The sequence below is a fragment of the Liolophura sinensis genome, chromosome 1 (genome assembly GCF_032854445.1).
Source record: "Liolophura sinensis isolate JHLJ2023 chromosome 1, CUHK_Ljap_v2, whole genome shotgun sequence".
In the NCBI taxonomy this organism is placed as follows: domain Eukaryota; kingdom Metazoa; phylum Mollusca; class Polyplacophora; order Chitonida; family Chitonidae; genus Liolophura; species Liolophura sinensis.
Window position 1 is genome coordinate 24,267,944 of NC_088295.1, and position 21,958 is coordinate 24,289,901.

Sequence of the window (21,958 nt, forward strand, 5' to 3'; positions counted from 1 at the left end):
ATAAATCTATTCATTATTTATGCTGAACGTTATCTTAGCTGGAATATAGCGGACGTCAAAAACATAGACTGCCTTCGGGGCGTCCCGGTTTAATCGCATATAATGAATGTTTGATTTGCCTTGTGACTCCAATATAGGCTTTACATTTCCCCATCCATCTTCCACAATTGCCCCGCGACGCTGTGTGATAGATGGATTAACTTCCTATGTGGAATTTCAAATCGAGACGGAAAAAAGTAGCGTCGGACACATTATTGTGGTGAAACTGAAATAACGTATTATTTTGCTATCCATTTCTGAAGGCCTTGACTGAGAGATGTTTCCCAGTTACATAGTGTTTATAGCATATTTCGATTGAGAAATTGCTTTTATCTGTCATACAGCTTGTTTGATATTGTCAGTGTCTGCCTCCCACTCCGGGTTAATGGTAGGTTTTCCAAAGACATTATGCAACACGATGTGGGCCTTCCGTGTTGTGCTCTATAATGACCGCGGAGAGATGAGTATGGCACCCCTTGTATACAGACACTCTCAAAACAGGCTTCCTGTTGTTGATTTGTGGCGTTTACATTTTTCTACCGATTGTCTGTGTATACGCATATACATACATCCTCACACACACACCTACACACACATGCACTGATACATACAGATGTAAAAGACTCTGTGTTGGGCATGACTTTCAGGCAAACATATTTTGGTTGTGGTTATGTTTATGAAGTGACATGTTTCACAGGCAGGCAATGAGTCTGCGTTCTTCAAGGTTTGACAGAGATGGAAGAACAGAAGCAGTCGTGCGAAATTTTATCAAATGAACAATTAATTAATTTCATTGGTGTTTTACGTCGTACTGAAGAATATTTTACTCATCCGACGGCGGCCAGCATTATGGTGGGAGGAAATCCAACAGAGCCTTAGGTCAAGCGTATGATATTTTGTTATTAACAGAGAAGTCTACATGTACTCTATCAAGTATTTACAGAAACTCTGCATACTCAGCCAGGAATACTCCATGAAGTAAGACGGATACAGGTGAAGATTTTTTTTTAAATCAAACACTGATTATTTTAAGTTCTTGTACCCAAGGCTTCGTTTAGGTAAATGTATAAGGCGTTTTTGTTTGAACTATATATCTTATCCCTTGAGTGGAGTAGTATTGTTTATACTACTGTTTCCATGATGGGACTCTGACGCTCGCGTGCATTTAAATTTCCTTCAATGGGCCCTAACACTTTCTTGTACTGGAATTTCAGAGTCTATTCAAGGAAGAATCTTAACATTGCAAGGGCATGCAATGTATAAGCAGGCATTAAGGTCCAGCGAACGAAACTCTGTAGTGTAAGAAAGTGATAGAGTCCACTCAAGGAAACTCCTGTAAGAATGCTTAAAACGCATGTCAAGGAAACTCACGTGCAAGCAGGTGTTGGGGTCCACTAAAGGAAACTTTTTTTTTCAGACAGGCGTCGTGGTACGCTGAAGAAAAACTTCATTATAAACGGGTATTAGGGCCCACCCAAAGATAACTCCACTGTAAACAGGTGTTAGAGTACAGTTAAAGACATTCTATTACAAGCAGATTTCAGGGTCCACCGAAAGAAACTCCAGTGCAAACGGCCTTCAGAATCCACAAATGGAAACACCAGTGTAAGGTCCCCCCTATAGGCAGACTTAATGAGGCCAGTTAAGGAAACTCCTTTGTAGACGCGCGTTAGGTTCCACTCAAGGAAAACTCCAGTGTAAGGGGCATTAGGTTCCACTCAAGGAAAACTCCAGTGTAAGGGGGCATTAGGTTGCACTCAAGGAAAACTTCAGTGTAAGCAGGTAGCATGGTTCACTCAAGGAAAGCTTCAGTCAGTTTAAGCAGGTAGCATGGTTCACTCAAGAAAAACTTCAGTCAGTGTAAGCAGGTAGCATGGTTCACTCAAGGAAAGCTTCAGTCAGTGTAAGCAGGTAGCACGGTTCACTCAAGAAAAACTTCAGTCAGTGTAAGCAGGCACTATTATCCACCGAAGGAGACGCCATGCCATGTATACATGTACTCCAGTTCAAGCAAGCGTTAGACTGCATTTATGTGCAAGAAGGCTTTGGAGACCCAAGCAAAGAAACGCCAGAGTAAACAGGCGCCGGAGTCCACTCAAATAAACTCAAGTGAAAGCGGACTTCACGGTCCACTCATGGAAACGCCAGAGTAAACATGCATTAAAAGGTCCGCCAGAGGAATCCCCAGAGTAAGTAAGGGTCGGTGTACAATGCAGGTGGATGCTAAACAATTAAAAAGACATTGGCAGCGGAATTAAGATTTGAAAAACTCAATGCGATATAAGCATGTATCCACAAGTGATTTCTCTACTTTCTACACTACAATCCTTCATCTTTATTTAATAGCCTTAGTAAGTGGATTGTTTCAATGTTTCAAAAGACAGGCCATCGCTTCATAAATGTTAAGGACATTTTTAGTTGAAAAACCCTATTCAGGTTACTATTCTTGCTTGGGATGTAGCGCGGTTTAAGGAACTTTCTGATTATGTTAGTAACATCTAGGTGGAATTCGGCAGCGCGACACATAAGCAACATACAGTTACCTTGATAGGTACTGACTATCCTTCCCTATTAGCAGACCTTAATTAATTCAAAGTTGAATACGACATTATGAAGCTGAGAAATAAACTCTGTACAGCCCGCTCCTTTATACTCGCCAAACGTTAATACCTTCTAGTGGTACATAATCATGATACATGAATAAAGGAATTAAGTAGTGAAGGAAGTGTACCACAGTTCACTAGGATGAAATGATATTACCAATTCCCCAGACTGAACATCTTATCTGGCCGAATAAAAATGACGCAGTTTCAATATGACCGCTGTGTTTATATGAACAGTTGCAATAAAGACGTATAGCTGAGATAGGCCTACCTTTATACCTTTTCAGGCTTACTAGCAGAGATATCGTGTATAATACAAATGCGAGTGAGTGATGGAGTGCTTAGGGTTTAACGTCGTACTTACAAATTTTTCAGTCATATGACCACGAAGGATTCCTTAGAGTGCATGTAATGTGCATGTCTCCATGTTGCAGGACAGATTTCCATCGTTCTTCCGTCTAGTGCTGCGTCACTGAGTCGACTTACCGAAGCCAAGTTATTCGCGCCACCCGGAGCCATTACATTCTGATACCGGTCAACCAGTCGTTGCACTATCCCCTTAATGCTGAACGCCAAGCGAGGAAGCTACAACTTCCTCTTTTAAGGTCTTAGTTGTGACCCTATCCAGGATTGACCCTGAATCTACCGCCCCCGAAGCGGAATACAAATATGAGCCTTTCAATGTTTAAATGAAGTGCTGCTGTCTACCCGTATATACGCGTCATTCCAAATCACTGAAAACTGCAGAGGGGCCACTACATGTACTTGAAAGTATAGCTGTAATTTCGATATATATATATAAATTTTTAAAGACTTTTATGCTAATTTTATTTATTAAAATGATTTTAGGGAATTTGACTTTGGATTTTGTTTTAAACCGTTCGACGGTCTGATTAACATTATACCTTAGAACTTGAAATAACATTTAAAAACTTATTATCTTTCTTAAACATAGAACAATGTCAAAGTATACAACTAACTATATGTAATAATGTACGGAATTCTCAAATTATGGACAAAGGGGTATATCTGATTTCCAAATAATACCCCCGAGGCATTTAAAACGCGCCAGATCTAATATTTCTTATCACGTGTATCGGTATAGTGTCACTGGTCTAGAATTAAGCATGACTTTTCACAGCCCACGCCATGCAGCCTTCGTCTATCGGACCTACAAGGATATACTATATATACCTGCATACACATATGAAAAATCTCATGAAAGCAAATCAAACTAACATCACCATCAACCGCATATGTCTACTATGTCACCAGTTGGCGTTGTGATTTAAAACATTTTCCTTTTATGGACTATTTATCTTCAGCAAAGAAAATGTTCAGTACGTGAACGTTATTAACTTAGAAAGTCTTAAAACACAGCTTCAACTTCGTTGCTTTGCTTAACGTTTAATCTTACGAAATAGTCATGATTTTACCTGCTTTTGTCAATGAATAAATTTGCCTTCTTTGTTTTTAACTTTGAGGAAATGTTCAATATCTAAGAGTTGATGTAGAGTGTACAAGTATATTATCTACTTACACCTCTATTATCTGAAACACAATGATGACATAACGACATGATGATAAAAATGCAAATATAGGGCTACATACGCACATTTGTTTGAAGAGGGGTTGCTAGTATTTAGATCTGGTATCAGAAATTATTCCAGCTGACACCTTCCATGGGTTGTATCTTACTTCCATGAAATTCTAGAAGAACTGCTTATTTTTACAGGGCGTCCCTTTCCACTCCTGACGTAACTATTAGCTATATCATCACCGCAACATAGGACCCAGAATTTGGATTCAGAAATTAATAATACTATATCAATTATATGAATTCCTTCAAATTTACAGCGCCATTAAAAAATGGGAATAACAAATGTGTGCCTATAGAGAACAAATTGCATTTGTGGGTACATGAAACACCAATAATACAGGAGTTGACATACATGTACCTTGCTGAATTTGCATAGCAATCGGATCAAAACTTCAGGCATTTTCTTGGGAGGAAAGCAAAGAGTTGATTGTCATTATCCATGAACAATGGAGTCTTGGACGGAACAGAGACTTGTGTGTTGTGGGTCAGCATACATACACACCGGTAACAATTTTCAAAGTGCATGGCGTTAGCCGTGTAATCTTGTCATATCAGCACACATAAATTAGTCTCGGCCAACCATTGATAACAAAACAATTGTCACATGTCTGAAGGTCAAACTGTATACCAAATTGTCAAGTAGTGGTAGTAGTTGTTGTATGTTATATAATAGAGTGGATATATGCACTGTATACATTTTTCATGTCAGCACATATGTTCAGAGTACAGTAATGCTATGAAAACTATAAATCCTTCAGCTCCATTTCTCCATAAATGTCCTAATTCGCTTACTAGTGTCTTGTAATGTAGGTCAGAGTATGGCTGCTGGCCAAGTGAGTCATTTCCCAAACCTAAAATAAGGCTGTGCTGATCATAAAAACTGGTTAGCATTGTTTGAAAACTAAGTCATTTAGGGCTCAAATCGATCTGATTTTATGTATATCGTTGTCAGGGAAGAGGTATACATATGATCGAATTTTAATCAGATTGGGTTCAAATGCCCACAAACACTCCTTCATAAATGTTGCAAAAAAGTCTTCCCAGTTTATCCTTAAGCACTGAATACGTGTGGAGCATGGTGAAATTTCTTCATTCTACTTCTAGGATGCCTTTTATGCATCGTCAAAAGTTTTCTTATCCAGAGCTTTCTGATATACAATTGGCACATTTCATCTCATACATATGATTTATTTCACTTAAATGTTGGAGATGACATGATAATGAATGCATGTTAAGAAAATAATATGGCACTCAAATTCGTAGACCTCTTCATTAATATCTATTAATAATATAATTTCAGACCTATTTACCTTATATAAAATAACAGCACTGGATCCCTTTATCAATCTCAGAACTTATTTCAGTCTAAATTATTGCTGCTTATCAAACAAAGATTTGACAAAATGTTTAAAATAACCCAAGAAACATAATACTAAAAAAAAAAACCTTCTTATGCGCATGAATCTTTTCCCAACTGAAGGCTGCCTGATGTACTGCGTCTGCCTGCACAATAGCCAATACAGGCCAAATCATTAGGATAATTTCTGCAGATCAACATATGCATTTGACACTGGCTCCTCAGGATAAAAATAATCAAACGGTTAGCACAATATAAGTATTGTAATTATTCAGAGCTGCTGTCACATGTAAACAAGTAAATCTCAGGCCTGATCAGGAGTGGCTGGCCCTTATGCCCATTTTGAATTGTAACAATTCTGACTGGTGATAAAATAAAGGTCAGTTTTAAGATCAGGTCTATGACAAGTCAGTATAGCGAGTAGTACCAGACATACACAATATCCTATTATAAGTTGAACGTCTCAAATCCATGTTAAAAAAAATGAATATTGGCTTAAATCGTGACTGACAGAGTTAATTACAATGAAAACATGAGATAGCAGATGTCTGTTGGTGTTATACCCACAAACTGACATATCTGATTCTATCACACTAATTCTTGTCTTCCTCCATAAACAAAGCAATATCATGGACCAAAAATCGAGCCCAAAATATCAGCTTCCAGTTGTCTCCCTTTGCTTGTATACTTGGTTCAGGGCATCTCTCAGCCTACAGAGAGTCTGGAAGTGGGTTTGCATCTTAGCCACACATTTGGTCAGGTGATCCAGTACAGAATCCTGTAAATTATATATAAACATGTCAACCATATTCAAACTAAATTATGGTTTTAGTGAACAATTTTAAACCAATCCAATATAAGGATTTTATATATGGATTTTAATATAATGTAAAAGGATGGACACTGAAAAAACCTTTTTATTCAAGATTATGACAGGATAGGACAATTAACTCTTTAAATCTTCAGCATCACATAAATCAATATTGCTCACTCAGTTTGAGAAGCAGCTGTTTGTATCAACTCAGACATTTTTATGCACAGTGTCCTATAGATTAGAAACTGCAGTAAAGTGTGCAAGTAGACCTGTAGTAACAAACTTGTGACTTGCATTGTCAGCACTGACAGCCCAGTCTACTATGTCTGTACAGGTGGTGATTTGTGTGACAGTAGAAGTGTACTTACAAACTCATATTGTGCAAGATCAGCACTGACAGCCCAGTCTACTGTGTCTATAGAGGTGGTGATTTGATTTTTTTTTCTTTTTTGATTGTTGTTTTACGCCATACTCAAGAATATTTTACTTATACGACAACGGTCAGCATTATGGTAGGTGGAAACCAGGCAGAGCCAGGGGGAAAACCATGACCATCCGCAGGTTGTTGACAGACCTTCCCACATACGGCCGGAGAGGAAGCCAGCATGAGCTGATCTTGAACTCACAGCGACTGCATTGGTTAGAGGCTTCTAACCGACTGAGCCACGGAGATTTGTGTGATAGCAAAAGTGTACTTACAAACTTGTAATGAGCAAGGTCAGCACTGACAGCCCAGTCTACTGTGTCTGTACAGGTGGTGATTTGTGTGATAGTAGAAGTGTACTTACAAACTTGTAATGAGCAAGATCAGCACTGACAGCCCAGTCTACTGTGTCTGCACAGGAAGTGACTTGTGTGATAGTAGACGTGTACTTACAAACTTGTAATGATCAAGATCAGCACTGACAGCCCAGTCTACTGTGTCTGTACAGGAAGTGACTTGGGGGATAGTAGAAGTGTACTTACAAAGTTGTAATGATCAAGATCAGCACTGACAGCCCAGTCTACTGTGTCTGTACAGGAAGTGACTTGTGTGATAGTAGAAGTGTGCTTACAAACTTGTAATGATCAAGATCAGCACTGACAGCCCAGTCTACTGTGTCTGTACAGGAAGTGACTTGTGTGATAGTAGAAGTGTACTTACAAACTTGTAATGGGCAAGATCAGCACTGACAGCCCAGTCTACTGTGTCTATAGAGGTGGTTACTTGTGTGGTAGTAGAAGTGTACTTACAAACTTGTAATGAGCAAGGTCAGCATTGATAGCAGAGTCTGCTACAAACTTGTAATGAGCAAGTTCAGCACTGACAGCCCAGTCTACTGTGTCTAAGGGAGGTGACTTGGGGGATAGTAGAAGTGTACTTACAAACTTGTAATGAGCAAGATCAGCACTGACAGCCCAGTCTACTGTGTCTGTACAGGAAGTGACTTGTGTGATAGTAGAAGTGTACTTACAAACTTGTAATGGGCAAGATCAGCACTGACAGCCCAGTCTACTGTGTCTATAGAGGTGGTTACTTGTGTGGTAGTAGAAGTGTACTTACAAACTTGTAATGAGCAAGGTCAGCATTGATAGCAGAGTCTGCTACAAACTTGTAATGAGCAAGTTCAGCACTGACAGCCCAGTCTACTGTGTCTAAGGGAGGTGACTTGGGGGATAGTAGAAGTGTACTTATAAACTTGTAATGAGCAAGATCAGCACTGACAGCCCAGTCTACTGTGTCTGTACAGGAAGTGACTTGTGTGATAGTAGAAGTGTACTTATAAACTTGTAATGAGCAAGATCAGCACTGACAGCCCAGTCTACTCTGTCTGTACAGGAAGTGACATGGGGGATAGTAGAAGTGTACTTACAAAGTTGTAATGATCAAGATCAGCACTGACAGCCCAGTCTACTCTGTCTGTACAGGTGGTGATTTTTGTGATAGTAGAAGTGTACTTACAAACTTGTAATGATCAAGATCAGCACTGGCAGCCCAGTCTACTCTGTCTGTACAGGTGGTGATTTTTGTGATAGTAGAAGTGTACTTACAAAGTTGTAATGATCAAGATCAGCACTGACAGCCCAGTCTACTCTGTCTGTACAGGTGGTGATTTTTGTGATAGTAGAAGTGTACTTACAAACTTGTAATGCTCAAGATCAGCACTGACAGCCCAGTCTACTCTGTCTGTACAGGTGGTGATTTTTGTGATAGTAGAAGTGTACTTACAAAGTTGTAATGATCAAGATCAGCACTGGCAGCCCAGTCTACTCTGTCTGTACAGGTGGTGATTTTTGTGATAGTAGAAGTGTACTTACAAACTTGTAATGATCAAGATCAGCACTGACAGCCCAGTCTACTGTGTCTGTGCAGGAAGTGACTTGTGTGATAGTAGAAGTGTACTTACAAAGTTGTAATGATCAAGATCAGCACTGACAGCCCAGTCTACTGTGTCTGTACAGGAAGTGACTTGGGGGATAGTAGAAGTGTACTTACAAAGTTGTAATGATCAAGATCAGCACTGACAGCCCAGTCTACTGTGTCTGTGCAGGAAGTGACTTGTGTGATAGTAGAAGTGTACTTACAAACTTGTAATGAGCAAGATCAGCACTGACAGCCCAATCTACTGTGTCTGTACAGGAAGTGACTTGTGTGATAGTAGAAGTGTACTTACAAACTTGTAATGGGCAAGATCAGCACTGACAGCCCAGTCTACTGTGTCTATAGAGGTGGTTACTTGTGTGATAGTAGAAGTGTACTTACAAACTTGTAATGAGCAAGGTCAGCATTGATAGCAGAGTCTGCTACAAACTTGTAATGATCAAGATCAGCACTGACCGCCCAGTCTACTGTGTCTGTACAGGAAGTGACTTGTGTGATAGTAGCAGTGCACTTACAAACTTATAATGATCAAGGTCAGCACTGGCAGCCCAGTCTACTGTGTCTATATTGGTGGTAAGGTCAGCCAGCATGGTTGAGACTTGAGGGAACAGTTCACTGGCAAACCTGCCAAACACAACAAATACTGGTATATTGGTTCATCCTTTGACTCATCTGGCCTCTCTGTAGATATAATTACATGTACATGCAGTTAATATCCTATAACCATTCACTTTTGTACACAAGTTGTCACAATATGTGTTTTATGTGCTTATTGCAAAATTGCTGAACTTGGAAGACCTCAACAAAATTTATTATTTTCTGAATACAGCCTTTGAACATGGTATTTTCTGAATTCAGCTTTCTGTAGGTTAACTATAACTAACTGGCACTCTGCCTTGTTCACCAATAAGACAATACCTGTAGATGTGGCTTTAATCAGATTACTAGTGGGGATTTAAAGCACTAAAACATATACCGATTAGCAATTGACAGCTGTTTTTAAAAAGCTTAAACCTCCATACTATTAAGAGACAAGCCTTGTAGCTGTGTTCTCTACTGAAGTGTATGAATACTAACATGTGGTAGTTTGCCTCCAGTTTGAGGAATTCTCCAATATAAGGCTGCTGTAATCGGTTCAGCAAAAACTCTTTTCCACTGATGATATTTTGTAGGTAGTTATTCAATTCATTTATTTCTTTCACTTTCACTTCTGGAATTCAAACAAAACAGATACATAAGTGCTTATAGTAATATCTCAGCAACTCAATGTTAATGATAAAACCAGACATGTTTACAGCTTGCAATAAATAAAATACATAACATTATACACACAGAGAAGACATTCTGTTTGGCCTCAAAACATGCTCTTTTTGTAATATTTCTACGTTCAAAATGAATCTACATGAACATATACTGTAAAGTACTTATTATTCGCTGGAATTTATTTTTGCAATTTTCTCCAAAACTATGTTTGCGGGAATTAATTTTCGCGTACTTAAGAGAATAGTGAAAAACAAATCTTAAAATCTTCCAAGATATGATATGGCCAAAATTATTCAAGCACGTCAAACAGGTATCACCATGGGTGGTTTTAGTCCTCCTTTGTTTCCTGCGTTGTTGCTAACCCTCCTGATCTGGATCAGAGATTAAAACAATGGGGGATGGCTTATTACTACATAAGAAGATTACTTTCTTGCCTATCATGAACAGTGCTCAAACAGGTGTCAGTTCTTGTCGAATCATTGATGAGAACTTTTAAACACCTGGCAAAGTGTCTTGTCACCTGTTGAGCAGTTCAACACAAAACATATGAATTCACCATTATGGGCACCAGTCAATCATTCTTGATCAAGAAACGTGGTAAATTTTGCATTGTTTTGAGTTTTAATCATCCTCTATAGCAGGTCAGAAAACGCAAACATTGCCACAGCTGTCAATCGGCCATTGTGCTGTTGTACACACTTCACCGTTTGTTAGAAGCTCACTCATTGCACCACAGGAGAGACACAGCCAATGGATTAGCGTGTATCATTAGAAGCCAGCACGTGCTGGTATCTTTTCTTTCACTTTACAGGCATAGCAAAGATTGATCAAACTAAAAACTCCCACTTTGTTTTATACCCACCAAGCCTTAGCACCAGAGTTTGTATATATATAAACCATAACCTTCCCTGGTGTTAAAAAATTTAGCGGGCCCCTCGGGCTTTCTTAGCAGAACTCCCGTCACCCTGGCAAAGATTTCACTTCATTATTACTACTACCTGTAGTATGTGATTCGATATTGGATATTTTTTTCGCTGGAATTATTTTTCACGGTAAATTACTGCTGCAAAATCCGCGAAAATTAGTTCCAAGCAAAAATAAAGTACTTCACAGTAAGTACTACATCCATATCTGGATTTTATGAGTAAATATAAAAGTTAGACCATATTTAAAAGATTAAGCATAAATTTATGACAGTGAATCAATACAGCTAAAAAAACAGTCCAGCGATAACCCTTGATGTCTCTTTTTGCATTTTATTTACATGTACTGTAAAATGAAAAAATGTAAGAAAAACAAAAAAAAAACATCATGAAAACCCGTCTATGAATCTGCATGGAATTCTCTTTCAGATAATGCATACTTTATTTAAAGCTGTTCCATTCCCTTACATCAGAGATAAAAGACATGCTTATACACATGTATTGCACATGCTTTTTAATCAGACCAACCCATACCTAACATATCCAATTGAGTTATGTCCCTTGTTTCTTTATCGTCCACAAATTTCTGCACTTCAAGGAGAACCTATCAATATAAAGAGTTTTACATCAGGCAATAATAAACTTTATGCTGGTACCCAGTTGTCCACTAGCTGTTTGTCAATGAACCTACCGGGGGCTTTATTTTCGTCACTTCAGAATCTAAACGCATTCCTGCAGATTTGTCTTAATGGAATCCATCAGAATCTAGCCTAAATCTTTACATGTACAACAAATCACATGTCCCAGCCATGTCAAGGTTTTAACCCTTAACATTATAGTCAACATTTAAGCCTAATGCCCACTTGTTCAAAGAAGGAAGCTAATATAAATCCGAAATTTGAAAACATTTGGTAATTCTGAAAAATATTTTTGTGACTTTTTGTGGGAATGCAAGGAGATTTCTGTAGTTTTGGCTCATGGGAGTCATGATGATATGCAGCAAGCACTATGGTGGGAGGAAACCGGGCAGAGCCCACGACCATCTACAACTTGCTGGAAGACCTTGCACAGCTGGAGAGAAGCCTGCTGGCTTGAGCTGTACTTGAACTTACAACGATTGCATTGGTGAGAGGCTCCTGGGTCCTTGTGCTGCACTAGCACAGTAACCACCAGTCCACAGAGGCCCCTACCACATGTACAAATAGCTACATGCACTAATCCAGAGTGCACAGCAGTAAATTTTAACAAACCCACACATATACTACCTTATTGTGTTCCCTTCTCTTTGTTGTAATTTCTCTCAGAAGTGAAATCAGTTTTAAAGAGGGGAGTTTTTCTTTTGTCTCTTTCATCATATCTGCACATTCATGATCTGTTCTCTGAAGCAAAAAAATATGGCAGTGAGATTACATTCCTTAACCATCCTGCTCCAAACGTTGCAAGTTCATGACGTAAACGTAACTTCATTCCAAAACAAGCAGCTCAGCGAAATGCATTGAACCGTTCAATGAACGTTAATGTTGTTTTCGTTAGAAATAAAAACATTCTCGGACATACCCGAAGATGGCCTGTTTTCTCGGCCAACAACAAGGCATTTGTCATCGACCTGGAGATTGTATTGTCCCAGGGATTGTGGGACTCGTCTACATCAATGCCAATACTTGATAAAATTGACATTTGCATCCTAAACACTATCGAAACCCGTTTACCATTAAAAACCAAAATATTTGTATTTACAGCCGTGGAAGACAAAATGTATCTTCTTTCGCGAAAGAGCGATGCACATCATCAAACCTCTGCTGCGGCCTTTTCACATTGACGTATTATTGCGCAGATTCGCTATCCGCGTACCAACATTTTACAGTCATCAAAGACACTGACTTTTCTGTAAAAAAAATAATTGCTTTCCGCATTATTATGTGCCTACAAACTTTTTTTATTAAACAATTTATTTTTGTTCTCGAGAATGTTTAATGTATATGTAATACAATGACATATGCATATGGAATGCAATGAAATGGATTATTTTGACGAGTTGCCTGCTAAAGAGAAACCAATTGGTTTTACCCTACGTTCGCACATATTCATTATAAGAGTTCAAAAGCCTCAGTATGCTCCTCAGGTAGATATATTATATTACGGGGCTACCCTGCGACAAACTGATCATGAGGGTTGTTCCAACCTGTAGACGATTGTATTCGTAGCAATGACCGTGTTCCCATTACACGGGAATAAACATGATATTCCAGTTTACCCTGCATAGGCCCATACTGCCAGGCAAACTGGGTACGCTCATCAGATGCACAATATGGGGTTAACCGACCACATTTTAAAAGCTGGTATACGTGCACAGCCGTAATTATCTCATGTACTCTCTCTATTATTCAACTCAGTAAAGGCCAAATTGTGTTTTGACGTGCACGCCATTCACACCAGGAGTTTAATTTAATGAAGATTATGCACTCACGTCGTGTGCAGCTCTCAGGTAATATTTTCCGAGGCGTACCTGTACATGTACATACATACATATGTATGTACATTTTGAGAAATATTGTCTTTTAGCAATATTATATATGCATCGTATTTTCAATACAAGAGCCGTGTATTACTGTATAACATATGATTTATTATCTACTATAAATGATTTGATTGGTATGTGTCTTTTATCACAAAAAACGGCTTAATTCCTACATACCGGTATATTATCATTATGTCAAGTATGGGCCTATGTCCAACTATTGTCTTTATACTCAGCATAAGTAATGATTTATGCCCCTGCATGACAAAATACAAAGCATCTTTATGAGTCACGTTTAATACACAACTAGATCTAACCACAACTACACAAAATACAAAGCATCTTTATGGAGTCATGCTTAATGACTAGGTCAACTAGGTCTATTTACAGAAGATCACATCGATCGCATCGCAATGATTTGTTAATCAAATAACTTTCTGAAATTCCAGTGCATTGACATCGAACAATATATATAGGCTAGGGCCTATATACGTTCAATAACAATCTAGGCCTATATGTAAACTTCTAACATCATACAGTTAAAGTAATTTGTTATTTGAAGAAGCAAAAAACATGCATCACAAACTACAACAAAAACGGGTTTAAATTAAGTTTTGAGAATCTTTTCTTGACAACGAATACCTGTCACAAAGTCACATGCCAGCCACGTATGTCAAAAAGTAGCACCAGCTATTTATATGTTTGCCTTTCACATACAGCAGTGCGAATCGGTAGGTCTATAGCTAGTGTATGCATGTTCACAAAATGTGGTGGTTGTATCACATGGGTGTTGATGAGAGAAATCAGTTTGCTTGAGTTTTCTCTGTTAACACCTAGAAAAATAGTTCGATTTTCTAGTCTCTGTGTATACTTCAAGGCCTATTTATATGTGTTAACACAAAGCGTGTGTATTCTGCTGCATGGTAATAGGCCGGCTATAACTATAAAACTATACACCCCTCACATATATAATAAACATAGCTATAATTTTTGTTTTATTCACAAATGTCATTGTTTTCGCCCTTATGGTCCAAGAGAGAGATCCCCTCCCCCTGGACCTCTATCGAAAACAATATCAATGACGCGCATGATAATGAAGTCCGCTATCCCGTATGTAACCAGTTTGAAGCATTTAATTTCTGTCCTATCAATATTTTAGCGACATCCATGGTTAATCATTTTTAAAGGTTAGACCTCTAAACTAATTATATAGACACAGATCTGTTGATCTGAGCAGAATCTGGCGTGATTACTGAAATGAAAATGCAACCTGCTGTAAGAGTACAATTCTCCTTCACAGGTTTAAGCACGGAGATAATGCAGGATACGCTGTACAATGCAGGACCGTTTTTTTGTTTCTACCGTTACGATGTGAGCATATTTAGGATAAAGGCTTAGTTTAAGACTTTCGTTGCCATGGGCGGTATGTGAAGTTCTATTTTCTGTGCGTGTAATAATTAACAGAGGTAGCCTACTAATATGTTTTAAAATGATTACGCTCTTGTAAAACCCGGTCATTGTGAGTCTCGGGCTGCTGAGTCAGATGTGTGGCAGGGTTTGTGAATTGTGTCTGCAGCGCGAAAACAAGTTGACAGAGCAGTGTACCATTTCGTCTACGTGCTGACAAATGTAACAAAAATCTTATTCAATTGAAAATGAAATAATCACAGAACTCGTTAAGTTTAAGTCTTTGGACACATTAAACGGTATATTTAGGCAAGATTATTGGACTGTTTTCTTCTTGGCGTGCGCAAGGTTTTCCGCCATGATTAACGGGGTGCTGTAAGGCACGTCCGTGAAGGCTTGAGGTTCAAGTTGAGTTTCACACGTTGTACATAAGTTTTTCAGGTAAACCATCAAGAATGTTAAAATTCAACACGTCCAATACATTATTCGGCCCTAGTTACCAAGATATTGTAAATGCATATTAGGGACTAAGCCAGATCTTTTGTAAAGTTGATTAGACAAATTGATGTTTGTAGGTTACAACAACAACGCTGTCATAATTATTAGACATGCGTCATCACGCAAGGCCATATACCCACCTGTTGTTTCCAGCCCAGGTAACCTAAACTTTGTAGATTAGAGATGTATGTTTATGATACGAAGATATCTCAAATATGTTCATGGACCATTGATTCAGCTGGTAATTCGACACCACGAGCCTGTTTTCACAAAACTTCGTAAATTAATTTTTCGTAAATTTTTTCGTAACTGACATCACCAGATGGAACCATAAGCTAAACAACATCTTTTATGAAAAAGTTATAAGAAATATGACAGATTGCGAAAGTGACCCCAGTTGCTTAGTCATGTAGTCATGAGGTGAGGTCGCCAAAGCAAGTGAATGGTAGAACGATTCTGTGGCTCATTATACCCTACGGCCTGGCCAATTCCATCTAATATGCTATTTTAAACTTTTGAAGTTCATCATCCATCCCTGTCTCTCATTAAATATGGTGCCAATTTCAAACTTCCACCTCCCTTCCACTCTTGGCAATTGCACCTGCTCTGCTTATTTCCTTGTCATTTTCCGATGGAGTCTCTAATACTATCCTCTTAATTTACCATTGATACCTATATTATTGAATTTGCAATTTTGAAATGCAATTCTATCACTTGTTATGACATGACATAAAGTCACTATCAATTTCATAATTTTGATTAGCTCAAAAAATAGAAGAAAAAAAAAGAAAGAAAAAAAGAAAAATATTAGTTTGGGTGTGTTATTAGGTGTGATTCTTCCTTTTATGTTAAAACTTAATTACCGTAAATCACTTTTAGCTGATGATTTTAAAAAGTGTATCCCATGATTCCTTGTGTCTGGTTGTAATTCTTGGTAATAAGACATAGCTCAGGTCATTGGGGGTCTGAGGAGTGTGTTCACAAGGTTGTACATGCTTGTGACAAGACCAGTAAACGCGTTTGCGCTTCACCGAACATGCAGCTGTTACCTCTAGTAGAATCGTTGCACAGCTACTGCTAGAATGCCCATCTCACATGTGGTGTGCCAAGTGAGTTGTGCGAAAATGCTTCAGTGAGCAACGAAATGTTAGCACAAGTGCCACCTCTACATATCTTCTTCCAAAATGCGTGTTTCGCCTATGGTCTGCAAGAGTGTGTCATGCCAAAAACAGGCGGATTGAGACTAGACGGTGAAGCGGTAACAAATAGACCTACATTGATAAGCGTGCAGGTCTTTCAAAACATCACTGAACAACGAACATGTGTCCTTAAGTAAATAAATATCCATATGTGTTTTAGAAGCTAATTTACAAATACAAATACAACACTTTTCTGCTGCCAAGTTACTGCAATTAGGGTCCAGCTTAGCAGGTTTACCCTTGTTGCAGTAAGAAAATCTATTTTCATGCAATTTGCTTGAATCAGTACTCATGATCACACCTTACCAATGTAGGCCTTGATGGCCTAACAGTAGCATTCATTAATCTACCCCATGTGGTGAGGGCCAGCAGCCAGGCTGTCACTGGTTGTCAGGGGGCTGATCCCCTGTCATCTCCTTCATCAACTCAATTCAGCTAAACTTTACGACCAGAAATTTTCGGCTAAACTCTATGTGATTTTTGGTATAGGGATTAAATATGTCTTAACGCTTCATTGACATATATCAAGGATGAACTACAGAGGATCATGGTTGCCTTGGAAAGTACAGAGGTTCATCACCCAAGCCTCCCAGGAAGCTGATAAAATATTTTACACCTTATAAGGTTCTAATATGGTGAAACATTAATTTTTTGTGTCTCGATATTCACTTCCACTGTGCAGGGCTAGGCCATCAGTGATAACAAGATGAGTGGAGGAAAAGACGTGGCCTCTAATCCCTTTGCTGCATTATTTTCTCCTGTTCCACAAACACAGCCACTGAATGCTGAGATTACCCTGAGTAGGGGTAAAACACAGAAATGTGATACTTCAGGTATGAATTATCTCATAATTGTATATGGAATATGCATAAACATTTGCACAAATGACGCATTGGGTGGAACATACAGGGTTATCACGTGAGAGTAGCTGGTTACTGAAAGGCTCTCGCTTGCTCAAATGGTAAAAATGCATGCCATGGCCAGATATAGCACATGTAGGGCAATGTTGAACAACTCATAAGGGTGCGGGGTTAGAAAGTTATGATTTCAAGCGACAAGATTTTAATGTTTTCTGTTATTTGGTATATAAAAATGGTGACATCTAGAGGTTTGCAAATCTAAAGGATGCTCAAACTATTCTACGAGATCAACCCCTACACTTGCTCGCTGCGATTGCGAAACCTTGACCAATGTGGTTGTGTTCTAATCCAGCGTCTGCATTTTTGATTACTGCTTAAAGCCAGGTGATTTGCTGGCACCTGATGAGGTGTGGCTTACACTGGGCACTTCTGTTTCCTGTGTCCATAAATTTGACTGTGGTCGTGTAGATGAAAGGGTCTTTATTACAACATTAAGTGCAAATCAGTCAAATAAATAAGTGCTAAAGTTTAGAAAGAAACACTTAAGGTGTGTAATGTAAGGGTTGTTCTGCAAAAATTAATATGTTGATGCGATCTGGTAATATATAATTCTGAGATACTGCAATGGAAATATTAATTTTCAAATTCAGTGTCAAATTGCTTCAAAACATACATTTCATTGCTTGACTAATGTGATAAAATTTTATTTGTCATTGATATTTATGTGTTTCATTTTTGTAGGTGTCAGCACGAATCCTTCCTCAAGCACTGAAACCACCTTGAAATCAGAAAGTACCATCAGCAGTTTGGCCGAAGAAAAACTAGATATTGACAGATTACTGGAAAGGATATTTTTGGTCACCCTTGATAAAGGTTTGTTTAATTACTAAAGCTACAGGTGTACATATTTGTTTATACTCTTTCAACTGTGCGGTTCCTTGACTACCATGACTGCTGGAAAACTTCATTTCTGGAAACAACCTCATTAGACAAACAGAACAGTGTCTTCTATCACAGTACCAGTATTTGAAGTATTCAGTGCTGCCTTTAGCCTCTTCTTTGTGTGAGGCAACACAAAGGTACATTCAGAAATCAATGCAAAGAAATGTAAACCTACAACTGAAGCAGTTCTACTGAGCAGGTAGCTGAATTAATGAACAGTGTGTATCTCTGGGTTGTCAATGTTTGGACTCTCCTTTGCTACTGCAAGTCACCTGGTTGGCGATACCCCGAGCTGTCACTCTCTGCTTCTTGATGCTTTGTTTCAAACAGATAGCCTTGCAAGCTCAAATCACTTTCAGTTTCATCAAAGCTAAAGCTTTAGTCATCGTGCTTTTATGATTGTTAGGGTTTCTGTTTCGCGAAGCAGAAGAGCTACTCGATATAGTTAAGCATGATGACATAATAAAACTGGCTCTTATTTAAAGCTAAGAGCACTTCAACTTTAAAGTGTCATACTTTGGATGCACACATTCTTTGCAAAGTTTTAATTATACTGTTTGAGGTCAACATTAACTCCACTATTTGAGATACAGTTTTATGAAATGTAGCCTTTCTTTTTAAATGTGTGAAGATTTTGAATTCATTCTTCACAGAATCGCATTTTGTGTTAACAGAAACAGGAACAGACTTGAGTCGTCCCATCAGGTGTGTGTTTCTGGGAGATGTTCTGGATTTTCAAGAGGAGCAGACATGGCTAGAAATAGACAAGGTAGATCAGGTAGGTCAGTCAGGTGTCAAAAGAGCCAAGAAGTTTCTATTACAGACTATGATAGCACAATAGCACATTTTTACTCGATTTTGTATGTTTGTCCATCCATATTCGTGTCTGGGCTTTACCTCCGAGAGTTTTCCACATAGAGCTTTAATTTTTGTTGGATACATAGACATACAGATGACGATATGTCGCTACTCACATTTGTCCATTTTCGCACTTGTCATCGTAACCAGGTATGCATTTTCCCCATATATACTATATAAATAGATATGATGTGTCCGGGCTGTAACTCCAACTGTTTTCTGCGTAGAGTTTTAATTTTGGTGGATACATACATACACAGATGTTGAGGCGTCGCATCTCATATTTGTACATTTTCGCTGTTGTTATGATAATCAGATAGCCATATTACTTATATATACTGTATAAATAGCTATGATTTGTGTCCGGGCTATAATTTGTTTTCTGCATAGAGTTTTAGTTTTTGGTGGATGCATTCATATACAAATGACGATGTGTTGCAACTCGCATTTGTTTATTTCCACAGTTGTCAAAGTTATAAGATCGCCAGTTTCCCTTTATGTACTATGTAAATAGTTATCATTTTATGCCGGGGCTATAACTCAATTTCATTTTTGGTGGATACATACATACACAGATGACGATGTGTCACGACTCATAATTTGTCCATTTTCGCAATTGTCATGGTAACCAGAGTGCCATTTTCCGTATATACCAAATAAATAGATATGATTTCATATCCTATATTTTGCAGTTGCCATGGTAACCAGATAGCCATTTTCGTTATATATACTCTATAAGTAGATATGATTTCGTGTCCGGGCTACAACTCTCAACCTCTCAACTGTTTGCTGCATAAAGTTTTCATTTGAGGTGGACACATTCATCCACTTGCGTGGTTGCCATGGTAACCACATACCTATCATCAGCACCTGAATGAAGATTCGTCTCAGGGGTTAAACTCACCACAGTGCTGCTGGTATTCTTTTATAGATTTCAAACAAATGCATTTGTGTTCACCTGTACTCTTGTACCAGATACAGGTGGAAGGCCCTGGGTCAGCATGTTGTAACTTTGGCTTACCTGTCATGGTTGTAATCACTGTGATGTTCTGCTTCAGATCGTGTTTGGTCGACTGATGTTGGAGGACCCAGGTCAACATGTTGTGGTCACTCGAAAGGGTTCAGACAGTGGGTCAGAATTGAGAGAGGCCAGTTTGGCAGGGGAGACAGAGGTGCTTCGCTATCTCTTTACATCCTACCAGAGACTCAAAGAGATTTCTCTGGAAACTAAGGTATGTTCTTAATGTTGCATGCGATGTATGTTAACAGTAGTGAAAAGAAAGAAAGAAGTTAAAAAGCCAAAGCAAAAAAGGAAAAACAAAGAACAGCAAAGAATGTTTCATGCAGTTTTAGGATTGAAGGTATGCTTTCAGGAAATTATACATCATGCACACCCCTTGCCGGTTTTGACCCATATACAGGGCACCATAGGGTAGGTAAATATGTGCAGCTGTCTTAAAGTAATCAGGCATTAAATAAGTATACATGTACATGTGTCATTGTTTATGCTTTTAATCACTGTTGGGGCTTGTAACACCGGAACTAATAATACATGTGACGTATGTTTTTGCCTGAACGCTGTTTCACGGACTTGGAAGAGTTCAGGTATATGTTTGTATTTATTTATCAATCTGATCAATCTCTGTCGCTGTGCTCCAGAATGTTCATGTATGTGGCAACACATGGGTGGAGGAAACCCATGGGTCTGAGTAAACCAGTAAGCCCTTAACCAGGTGCCATGTTTTTGTGGCTTGGACTTCATTATCCAAATGGGACCAACATGCTTTTACAGTGAAATAATGCTTTAATCTTATCGATATAACTTTGAATGTGTAACCAGAAGTGAACGTAAAAAGTCCATTGGGCATGATAGCATTTGGCCAGGGTTTTTTTTCTGTAATTAATATCTCCATAATTACTGATAATATACATCTATTACTATTTGTCTCAAAAGAGAAAAGTAACATCCTTTATATGTAACAAGTACGTGCAACATTTTATTGAGTTAATAGAACTGTATGATAGATGGAATTAAAACTAATGACTAGTAACATACAGAAACTGTTCATATCACACCACAGTTTGAATTCATAATTGTACACAACCTTCTCTTGTGCTAGAATTTATTTGTTTGTTGTACATCAGTCTCTACAGACACAGACAAATTACAGCACACAAACAATCACAGTCGGTTTAATTTCATGCATTCAGCATAAAGCCAACATAAGCATTTAATCCACTTCTTAATAGTGAAGTTAATGTAATAACAAATTACCTCATTTTGTAAACTTAATTAACAAATGAACTTGAAAGTACTCTATGAGTGTAAGGTGTTTTTGTTGTACATACATGCAGTGGTATAAATTCACAGTTTTAACTATTGTTAGATCAGCTTTATTACACACGTCTACCAAACACTACAGTTGGAAAGGTCTTTACACAAGTATTTCTTGTCTATGTTATGGATATATGTACACAGAGTGGAACAAAAGTCTGCACCCATGGGCAGTTTACTACAGAATTTGTTTTCATTCATTTTTAACATAATTTTGATCATTTAAGTATCATGTATGATTTTACATGACACCACATTTCTAGGGAAATGGAGTGGACGTCAAGGGCCGGTTGAATGGCCACCAAGATCTCCAGATTTGAGTCCTTTGGATTTTTTCTTAAGGGGACATCCTAAATTAGTGGTTTCTGCTAACAAACCAA

At 38.3% G+C, this 21,958-nt stretch overlaps 2 protein-coding genes across 2 annotated transcripts in view; one reads left to right on the plus strand and one right to left on the minus strand.

Annotated features, from left to right (window-relative positions):
• Positions 1-4,665: 4,665 nt before the first annotated feature.
• Positions 4,666-12,692, minus strand: LOC135482147 (HAUS augmin-like complex subunit 2). The gene is made up of 6 exons (XM_064762001.1): positions 12,519-12,692; positions 12,227-12,340; positions 11,496-11,565; positions 9,853-9,985; positions 9,291-9,399; positions 4,666-6,377 (listed from the first exon to the last, which is right to left on the minus strand). Exons 1-6 carry the CDS (start codon positions 12,642-12,644, stop codon positions 6,255-6,257), a joined length of 675 nt encoding a protein of 224 aa, XP_064618071.1. The 5' UTR covers positions 12,645-12,692; the 3' UTR covers positions 4,666-6,254.
• A 2,574-nt stretch (positions 12,693-15,266) lies between these two features.
• The window catches only part of LOC135478740 (ubiquitin conjugation factor E4 A-like), a 33,270-nt gene continuing 26,578 nt past the window's right edge, over positions 15,267-21,958 (plus strand). Inside the window, exons 1-5 of the mRNA XM_064758647.1 lie at positions 15,267-15,326; positions 17,266-17,416; positions 18,185-18,316; positions 19,060-19,163; positions 20,302-20,475. Coding sequence (XP_064614717.1) covers positions 17,290-17,416; positions 18,185-18,316; positions 19,060-19,163; positions 20,302-20,475 — 537 coding nt within the window. The 5' untranslated portion in view covers positions 15,267-15,326; positions 17,266-17,289. The remainder of the gene's footprint in view (positions 15,327-17,265; positions 17,417-18,184; positions 18,317-19,059; positions 19,164-20,301; positions 20,476-21,958) is intronic.

Excerpts from the sequence above, each read along its gene's own strand:
- LOC135482147 (XM_064762001.1), bottom strand. The coding sequence starts at position 12,644 with ATGCAAATGTCAATTTTATCAAGTATTGGCATTGATGTAGACGAGTCC. Across the intron at positions 9,986-11,495 it reads AACTCAATTGGATATGTTAG|AAGTGAAAGTGAAAGAAATA; the intron begins GTATGGGTTGGT and ends TTTGAATTCCAG. Across the intron at positions 6,378-9,290 it reads ACCTTGATCATTATAAGTTT|GATTCTGTACTGGATCACCT; the intron begins GTAAGTGCACTG and ends TATAATTTACAG.